Below are 10134 nucleotides of genomic sequence, written 5' to 3'. Positions count from 1 at the left end.
TGAGAAGTGGCTCAGTGAGGCATTGGGAAGAACTTGGTTACTTTACGACAAGTGAAGGAGTATAGCACGTGTTTCCATGTCCAAAACGATTTTACTTTTCTGGCACGTAAATGCATGGGCGTCGTATGCATCATATACAAGGTCCGCAGCGGGAGTCCATCCAAAACCCTGGTCATAAATCAAAACCCTCGCCCTCACATCGTCGTCACCGCGACCTACCGAATCGATCACGCCGGACGTACACCATGCCGACCTCCGCGCACGTCGCCGGCGACGGCCTCCCCTCCGTGTCCGCCTCCTCCATTGTCGCTAGCGCCGTGTGCGGTGTTAGACTATGTATAGCTTCTGTACCTATGTACGTATATGGTACATATTGTAACACAACCATTATATATAATGAGATAAGCCACCCCTAGAGGGTTGTGCTGGTTCCCCAAAACTTATTGTCTTACATGGTATCACGCTAGGTTACGATCGCTTCCGCTTCTAAACCCTAATACCCGCACCGCCGCCGCAGCCGCCGCCGCCTTCACCGCCGCCACCGCGCCACCGATCGCGCCGCCGCCATGTCGAGCGCCGCCACCACCGGTTCCACTGTTGCGGGCTTCCTCCCGGCCTCTCTTGCGGCTCTGCTCAACCCCCCGCTCGATGCCGTCTCTGTTCCGGCTCCGATCGGGACAAGGAGCATCGGCTCCGTCTTCTCCACGCCGCCGGCGCCCTCGCTTGGGCGTGACCTCGTGGTCCACACCGCGGCGCCGCCGTCCGCTGCGGACTCCGCAGGCGTCGTCCCGCCGCTCCTGCCGCAAGCGGATCACACTGCCCCACTGGCGGGGTTGGCGGCGTCCGCCCCGACCGCGGGCCTTGCGGCGTCCGCACCGGCCGCGAGCTTTGCGGCGCCCGCCCTGGCTGCGGTCCCGCCTCCTCCCGCATCGGCTTCGGTGCCTCCGGCTGCCTCCATGGTGTTTGCACCCCAGGCAGCCTCCTCGATGGGATTGTCTTCGCCGGCGCCGTTTCATTTCGGTCATCTCATCACTATCAAGCTCTCCGCCGACAACTACATCTTCTGGCGTGCGCAGGTTCTCCCGCTCTTGGGGAGTCACTACCTGCTAGGCTACGTCGACGGATCGCTTCCCTGCCCACCCGCGCTGGTAGACAGCGTGCACGGTCCGGTCTACAATCCGGCCCATCGCGTCTGGACGGGGCAGGACCAGGCGAACCTCTCCTCCATCCAGGGGTCGCTCTCGCCGGCAGTTGCCGGCCTTGTTGTCTTCGCGAAGACGTCTCATGAGGCCTGGACCATCCTTGAGCGCACCTTTGCAGCGCAGTCCCAGGCTCGTGTCTCTGCACTCCGTCGTCAGCTTGGAGAGTGTCAGAAGCTTGACTCCACTGCCACTGAGTTCTACAACAAGGTCAAGGGCCTCGCCGACACATTGGCCTCCATTGGACAGCCCCTCACCGACTCCGAGTTCAACTCGTTTATTGCCAATGGTCTTGATGAGGAGTATGATGCCTTAGTCGAGATCATCAACGAGCGGGGCAACTCGACACCCATGCTGGCACACGAGGTTTTCTCTCGGCTCCTTCTCACTGAGCAACGGGTCGAGACTCGCCGCACCAGGGGCACTGGCTCCCTCTCGGCCAACGCTGCCACCAAGGGTGGCCGCTCTTCTTCATCACCCCGGTCTCCCTTGGGGCTGCCACCGTCGCCCGCCTCGGCCCCCCCACCTACTGCGACCTTACCGGGGGCTGGCGGTCCACGTGTGTGTCAGCTTTGTGGCCGCGATGGGCACTGGGCCTCCAAGTGTCATAAGCGCTTCCAGCGAAGCTTCCTTGGTCTTGGCAATGACGGCAAAGATACACGCAACAATGCCCGTCAGGTCGCCATGGCTGATCGTCCCGCGCCGCAGAAGCAACAGGGACACACTCAGTCCTACTCCATCGATCCACACTGGTACATGGACTCTGGGGCGACAGAGCATCTAACCAGCGAGATGGGGAAGCTTCACACTCGTGAACCCTATCATGGCTCCGACAAGATCCACACCGCCAATGGAGCAGGTATGCACATCTCTCATATTGGTCAAGCATCTCTTCTCACTAGACATGCCAATAGGAGTCTTCAGCTTCGCAATGTTCTTCGAGTTCCATCTGTGACCCGTAATCTTCTTTCAGTTCCTACACTCACACGTGATAATAATGTGCTTTGTGAATTTCACCCTTTTGATCTTTTTATTAAGGATCGGGGCACGAGGGACATTCTTCTTAGTGGGCGGTTGTGCCAGGGCCTCTACCATCTGGAGCATCCTGGTGTCGCTCGTGTTTTCAGTGGAGTTCGGGTCTCTCCGTCATAGTGGCATGCTCGTCTTGGTCACCCGGCCACACCTATTGTCCTTCATATTTTGCGTCGTCATGAGCTTCCTAGTTTGTCTAGTCATAAAGATGTAGCAGTGTGTGATGCTTGTCAGCAGGGGAAGAGTCATCAACTTCCTTTTTCGGAGTCCAGTCGTGAGGTGAAACATCCTTTAGAACTTGTGTTTTCAGATGTATGGGGTCCTGCTCAGACTTCTGTCAGTGGTCATAATTACTATATCAGTTTCGTTGATGCTTATAGTCGCTTTACCTGGCTTTACCTTATTAAACGCAAATCTGATGTGTTTGATATTTTTGTTCAGTTTCAAAAACATGTTGAACGTCTTCTCAAGCACAAAATTGTTCATGTCCAGTCAGACTGGGGGGGCGAGTATCGCAACCTCAACTCTTTCTTTCAGTCGCTTGGGATAGCTCATCGTTTAGCATGTCCACATACACATCAGCAGAATGGTTCAGTTGAACGTAAGCATCGTCATATTGTTGAAGCTGGTCTTACTCTTTTGGCCCATGCATCTGTTCCGTTTCAGTTTTGGAGTGATGCTTTCACCACTGCATGCTTTCTCATCAACCGTACTCCTACTCGTGTTTTAAACATGAAGACTCCCATTGAGGTTCTCCTTAATGAACAACCTGATTATACCTTTCTCAAGGTATTTGGGTGTGCTTGCTGGCCGCATCTTCGTCCATATAACAAGCGCAAGCTTGAGTTTCGTTCTAAGAAGTGTGTTTTTCTTGGCTATAGCTCTCTTCATAAAGGTTACAAATGTCTTCATGTTCCCACTAATCGTGTCTATATATCTCGGGACGTCGTGTTTGATGAGCATGTTTTTCCCTTTGCCAACCTTCCTGTGTCCACTGTCGAACCACCATCCCTGCATTCATCCTCTATTGCTTCTGACCAATTTGATGATGTTGCATACTCTCCTTTGCTGTTACCTAACCATGGTGCAGGAACCGGACGTGGAGCTCGTTTGGAGCTGTTGGAGGATTCACCATCATCATCGTCGTCTTCTGGTGGGCACGTCGATCGCCCTATGTTGCATGGCATCGATTCGCGTGCCCATGCATGGTCACCCGACGAGCCCGTCGCGCCGAGCATCTCCACTGCTCGGTCTGCTACGCCAGTGATCGCCGAGTCTCCAGCGGCTCGGCCTTTTTCACCAGCGGCCGCCGAGTCGCCCGTGGCTCGGCCCGTCACGCCGTCTTCGCCCGCGGCTCGGGTCCTCACGTCGCCTTCATCAGCGGATCGGCCCGCGACACCGGCCGCGCCACGGCCCACTATGCCGAGCTCGCCATCGGCCCGGTCTGGGATGCCGGAGTCGCCAGCTGCTTCGTCTGCTCTGCCGGTTTCGCCGGTGGGCCGGCCTTCTTCGCCGACTGAGTCCGAGGCTACCGTGCCTGGCTCCTCGTCACCGGCTGACTCATCAACGTCGCCGTCCTCCAGCCCGTTGCAGGCTGCTCCGTCGACCTTGGTGGTTCCTGTGTCTCGACCACATACACGCAGTCGCAGTGGCATTTTCAAACCTAAGGAACGTACGGATGGTACGGTTGCTTGGTTGGCTGCTTGTTTGGCTGCTGCTGTTGCGGATCCATCTTCTGAGCCTCGCTCATATCAGGCTGCCCTACGCATTCCACATTGGCGAGAGGCTATGGAGCAGGAGTTTCATGCTCTTCTTCGTAACAAGACATGGACTCTCGTTCCTCCACCACCACGGGTAAATGTTATTGACTCAAAATGGGTATTCAAAGTGAAGAAGCATTCGGATGGATCTATTGAGCGTTACAAAGCGCGACTTGTTGCTCGCGGTTTTCGGCAGCGTCATGGTCTTGACTATGAGGACACCTTCAGTCCTGTCGTCAAGCCTACCACTATTCGGCTTCTTCTCTCCATTGTTGTTTCTCGTGGTTGGTCACTTCGTCAACTTGATGTGCAGAATGCTTTTCTACATGGATTTTTGGAGGAAGAGGTTTATATGAAACAGCCGCCTGGTTTCTCTGATCCTGATCGTCCTGACTATATCTGTCGTCTTTCCAAAGCACTATATGGTTTGAAGCAAGCTCCTCGTGCCTGGCATGCCCGCCTTGCCTCTGCCCTTCATGCTCATGGGTTTGTGCCGTCTACTGCTGACACTTCGTTATTTCTTCTACAGAAGCCAGAAGTCACTATGTATCTTTTGGTATATGTCGATGATATTATCCTTGTCAGCTCTTTTCAGTATGCTGCTGATGCTCTTGTCTGCTCTCTTGGTGCTGATTTTGCGGTCAAAGATCTTGGGAAGCTTCACTACTTTCTTGGAGTTGAGGTCACTTCTCGTGCTACTGGTCTTGTCCTTACGCAGAAGAAGTACTCCTTGGAGTTGTTACAGAGAGCTGTCATGCTGAAGTGCAAACCGACCACCACACCCATGTCGTCTACCGACAAGATAACAGCTGTTGATGGTGAGCTTTTGTCTCCTGCGGATGCCACAGAGTACAGGAGCATTGTTGGTGGACTTCAGTACCTGACGATCACGAGACCAGATATCTCTTATGCTGTTACAGGGTTTGTCAGTATCTTCAGGCTCCCAGAGATACTCATTGGGCTGCTGTTAAACGCATTCTTCGTTATGTTCAGTTCACCCTGACATTTGGTATGCATATTCGGCCGACTTCCTCTCGGGTCCTTTCGGCCTTCTCTGATGCAGATTGGGCTGGTAGCCCAGATGACAGGCGATCCACGGGGGGTTATGCAGTATTCTTTGGCTCTAATTTGATCGCCTGGAGTGCTCGGAAACAGACTACTGTGTCACGTAGCAGTACTGAAGCTGAGTACAAGGCTGTGGCTAATGCTACTGCAGAGATTATTTGGGTGCAGTCTTTGCTTCAGGAGTTGGGTTTGTCTCAACCACAGCCTCCTATTCTTTGGTGTGATAACATCGGTGCTACATACCTTTCTGCAAATCCAGTATTTCATGCCCGAATGAAACACATTGAAGTTGACTATCACTTTGTACGGGAACGTGTATCACAGAAGCAACTCCAGATCAAGTTTATCTCATTTAAGGATCAACTTGCAGACATCTTCACTAAGCCTTTACCGCTGCCACAGTTTGAGGCTTGTAGGCGCAATCTTACCCTTCTCACTTCTTTAGAAAGTGGCTAAGATTGAGGGAGGGTGTTAGACTATGTATAGCTTCTGTACCTATGTATGTATATGGTACATATTGTAACACAACCGTTATATATAATGAGATAAGCCACCCCTAGAGGGTTGTGCTGGTTTCCCAAAACTTATTGTCTTACATGCGGCTACCACTTGGTCAAGATCGTCAGCTACTCGCGCACCAAGGAGGTCCCCAATGGCAAGTCGATCGAGTCTAGCCCGTTCCAGCTGGGAGGCCGCACATGGCATGTTCGTTACTATCCCAACGGGAACAAGACGGAAGATATCGATTACATATCCGTGTTTCTCGAATTCGATGATACCGTCGTCGCGGAGGACGAGGCTGTTGAGGCACAAGCCAAGTTCAGCCTACTCGACCAACATGGGAATCCTGTGCCGTCCTATACCCAGCGTACCATCAGGAACAACTACGCTGTGAACAAAACCTGGGGATATGGTAAGTTCATCAAAAGAGAGGAATTGGAGAAATCAGAGCATCTCAAGGACGACTCCTTCACTATCAAGGTCGACGTCGCTGTCCCTGGCTTGTTCCACGGGCAGGTGACTCCATCCGTCGTGGTACCGCCGTCTGACTTGCACCGGCACTTAGGGGATCTCCTGTCAAGCAAGGCGGGCGCTGATGTCGAGTTCCTAGTCGGCGGTGAGACGTTCTCGGCGCACCGGTACGTGCTCGCGGCGCGCTCTCCTGTTTTCAAAGCAGAGTTCTTTGGTTCCATGAAGGAGAGCGCCACCAAAAATGCCATACGTATAAATGACATGGAGGCACAAGTGTTCAGTGCTCTGCTTACTTTCATGTACACGGACGCGTTGCCGGATATGAAGCACGAAGAAGAATATGACATGGCTCAGCATTTGCTTGTTGCAGCGGACAGGTATGATTTGGCGAGGCTGAAGCTGGTTTGTGAAGATAAACTGAGCAATCATATCGATAGGAGCTCCGTGGCGGCCATGGCGACATTGGCGGAGCGACACCACTGCCATGGGCTTAAGAAAGCATGTTTGGCATTCCTCAGCTCGTCAGCGAATCTGAATGCGCTCATTGAGTCTGAAGGCCTTGACTTTTTAACCAAGCACTGCCCCGGTCTTCTGAAGGATCTCCTCTTGTCCAAGGTTGTAGCTTGTTGATCGACTCGGGATAAGAAAATCAAGGGCATGGACATGACTAGGTTTCGATCCATGCATGCATGCATGGCAGGTGCAATTTTATCCAGAATGTTACATAGGACTCTGGAATCTGGATACGATCTAATATTATTTGTAGTCTTTTTGTCACAAGGATGCGATGTACCTCAGTCTCTTTTTTGTTTTTGTTTGGCACTGTGTCTTTTATGGAAAATTATTAACGGCATGACTCTGTCCAGAATGTTGCTGGAACTATTAACCATGAACAAGGTGTGCTAATTAGATGGAGGTTTAGTTCAGGAGATATTACAAGTCTTTTCAGCTAGTACCTCTCTGTTTGTCTTCATTGCTTCGTACAATTGCTGGGAGTACTGCGACCTGACTTCTGTTCAGGCATCGTCTGTTCACTCTTTAGCAGGTTTGGATAGACTATGGTTTTGCTGAAATGCCCGATTGTGGTTTTGGGAATTACTGTTGTTGGCTTCATATATAGCTTAGCTCAAGTTTTTACCCAAATGTTAGTAAACAAGGTTTCTGTTTGAAAAAAGATACTTGTATGTTTTGTATATCTGAATCACAAATTAGGATCCAGAATTGAACTGAAGTTTTTTTGTTTTTTGTTTAGTCTAGAATTGAACGGGAGTAACGCAACCACGAAGTTCTTATGTACTCCCTCCATCCCATAATATAAATGTATTTTCGACACTAGTGTTCTGTAAAATATGCTCTTATATTATGGGATAGAGGGAATTATATATAAGCCACAAGGCCCGTACAGAAGATAGGCCACCCAATAAGTGCACTAGCTGATCATATAAGGCTTCGATTTGGCAAGTCCAAATGATATTATTCACTAATCCATAATTATATTGCCTAGTCCATAATGAAAAATTAATCCATAAATATGCCCCGAAAAACTAATCCATATATATATTTACATGAGCGAAGCATGGAGGAAACAATATTAATACTAGCACTAATAATCCATCCACGGGAAGCAGGGGAGAGGTAGTGTGGCACCTCGTGCTCTTTCGTAGAAAGAACACCTGTGCCTCCTCATCTGCGGGAACCAATCATGTTCGCGTCCTGAACCAAGTTAAATAGTACTGTACTCCTAGTTAATGGCGGCTACGCAAGCCCGAACTTGGAGAGAATGTGGCCCAGCTTCTCCTTGGTCAGCGGCTGCATGCATGGGATGGGTGCGTGTGCGTGCATCAGCAAACGGTCAGAGCGAGAGTCATGGGCGTTCGGTACGCACATCAGGAGCAAAACACGATTGATCCGGTGGATTGGATGGATCGTCACCTTGGGCGTGAAGTCGTCGGCGCCGGCGGCGATGAAGGCCTGGACGTCTGACGGGAGGCTGTCGCTGGACACGGCGACGATCGGCGTGGTCACCCCCATCGCCCGGATCTGCCTCGTCGCCTGCACGCACGCACGCGCGTGGTCGGCGATGCCACACCCACACGTACTCGTCAGGCGGACTGTGTTGATGGCGAGGCCGCGAACACACACACACAGAAGCGGAAGCCATGTCGAGTGTCTGACGCGGGTGTATATACCTCGTGGCCATCCATGACCGGCATCTGCTTGTCCGTGAGGATGAGGTCATACGCGCCGGCGCCGCCGCCTCCGACGCGCTCCCGCACGCGCCGCACCGCCTCCGCCCCGTTCTCCGCCTCGTCGGCCTCCACGCCGGCCGCCCTCAGCACCGCTCTCGCCACAACCTGCCGTTCCAACATGTATGATCAGCTGAACAAACATCACGACCTAGTACACACTACTCGATCGTCTAGCTACTCTCCTACATGAATCAATTGAGGAACAGATTAGCATGTATCACGTACCCTGTGGATCTCCTCGTCCTCCACCAGGAGCACCGTGATCCTCCTCCGATCCATCGTCTCTCTCTCCCTCTCCCTCTCTGTGTGTACAGTAACTCACTTCCCCGCAGAAACACACCACTCTGCCGGAGTAGTAATTTATATATGCCGAGGGCCGTGGGAGGTCGATGGTTGGCGGCCGGATCGATGGGGGAAGCTGAGGCTGAGAGCACAGAGATGACAGATCACGGTGTATCTCACCGACGTTTACGTTACACGGAGTTGCATGGGTTGTAAATCTACACGCCATCTGCCGGTGCCTGGCCTCTTTCCGGCAAGAATCTGTACGATCGTAACCACTACCGCCCGCACCCGGTGTTAACTAGTCCCACGCATGCTACTACTCTCCTCGCGACCGGCCAGTAACAGTAACACTACACGTACTACGTACGTAGCAAATTTGCCTGATAAAGTAAACAACAATGACCCGGCCGTACTTACGTGCAGGTGAACGGCGCGCGCTAACTGCAATAATTGGCAGTCCAGTCCATCGGCGCAAGCAAAGGGCGCGCACATGCACGACACGGTTGCCACGGTTGCCACGCGAGCTCTATCTGTGAACAGACCACTTTGAGCATCGAGTGGTGACTGGGCTCGCCGGCCGATCATTGCTTATGTGTATGTGGCTGCTCGCCCGGACTCGTGCAAAGAAGCAGCCGCTAGCTTAATTATTAATCTGCCGGGCCGGTCCAGTAGCGTACGTTGAATTATTTCGTCGAGCAGGATAGGCTCAATCTTAAGTGGCTTGGGCCAACTGCCCGGACGTACTTGCATACTGATCGTGTAGATTCGGCAGTGCACGTGTCATTCACTTGCAACAAACATGTGTGTACTGTATTGAGCTAGCTTCTGCGATGACTTCATCAATGTAAAGCTGCTCTGTGATCTTAATCTTCTGTAAGTGTTGTTTAAGTGCGTGACATATGTTGGTGATGGTGTGTGTGTGCGCGCGCGCGCGTGTGTACGTGCTTATCGTTCGCGTCTATCTTGTACTCGGCGTACAAGGTCTCCTCTTCTACCCGCTGCTCCACCATGCTCACCTTCCCCGACTGCCATAGTTGGAAACAATATTTCCTTGATTAATGCAACTGTTACACATTAGACATTACAGAGTATATCTAGGGAAGGTGGAGCACGGACGCCCTACAATGTAGGCACGCAGGCCTTGGCGTGGTGAGATCTCCAATCCCGGAGTAATACAACAAGTAACATTACAATGTACAACATGGTACATGGATTCTACACTAGTAGAAAACGGGTCATTTATCCCGGTTCATGAGGCCCATTTGTCCCGGTTGCCGAACCGGAACTAAAGGGTCGGTACTAAAGCCCAAGATCTTTAGTCCCGGTTTGTCCAGGAATCGGGACAGATGGGGAACAGATCCTGTATGACGCTCGTGTGCGTTCGATCATCCCTATTCGCTGAAGCGAAGCGAGTGACGGAGGCAACACGGGCCGGCCCACTTAGAGCGAGCATCCAGTTTTGGGAACCTTCTAGGAGGTTCCCTGAATCGTTTTTTTTCTTTTGCCGGTTTTCCCCTGTTTTCTTTTTCGTTTTTTCCGTTTTCTTTCTTTTTTCTGTTTCTGTTTTTATTT

General features: G+C 51.9%; 1 protein-coding gene and 1 pseudogene across 1 annotated transcript; one reads left to right on the top strand and one right to left on the bottom strand.

Annotated features, from left to right (window-relative positions):
* Window positions 1–245: 245 nt before the first annotated feature.
* Window positions 246–7363, top strand: LOC119306207 (annotated as a pseudogene).
* Window positions 7364–7498: 135 nt separating this feature from the next.
* LOC119306208 (two-component response regulator ORR41-like) lies at window positions 7499–8750 on the bottom strand. The gene is made up of 4 exons (XM_037582497.1): window positions 8503–8750; window positions 8218–8382; window positions 7961–8080; window positions 7499–7837 (listed from the first exon to the last, which is right to left on the bottom strand). Exons 1-4 carry the CDS (start codon window positions 8554–8556, stop codon window positions 7784–7786), a joined length of 393 nt encoding a protein of 130 aa, XP_037438394.1. The 5' UTR covers window positions 8557–8750; the 3' UTR covers window positions 7499–7783.
* Between the last annotated feature and the right edge of the window lie 1384 nt (window positions 8751–10134).

This window comes from Triticum dicoccoides, chromosome 5B, assembly GCF_002162155.2.
Source record: "Triticum dicoccoides isolate Atlit2015 ecotype Zavitan chromosome 5B, WEW_v2.0, whole genome shotgun sequence".
Lineage (NCBI taxonomy): Eukaryota > Viridiplantae > Streptophyta > Magnoliopsida > Poales > Poaceae > Triticum > Triticum dicoccoides.
This window is presented reverse-complemented; position numbering and strand designations above follow the sequence as displayed.

Coding starts and splice junctions, on each gene's coding strand:
- LOC119306208 (XM_037582497.1), bottom strand. CDS start 8,556: ATGGATCGGAGGAGGATCACGGTGCTCCTGGTGGAGGACGAGGAGATC. Junction 8,383..8,502: donor AGGACGAGGAGATCCACAGG/GTACGTGATACA, acceptor TTGGAACGGCAG/GTTGTGGCGAGAGCGGTGCT. Junction 7,838..7,960: donor CCGACGACTTCACGCCCAAG/GTGACGATCCAT, acceptor CCATGCATGCAG/CCGCTGACCAAGGAGAAGCT.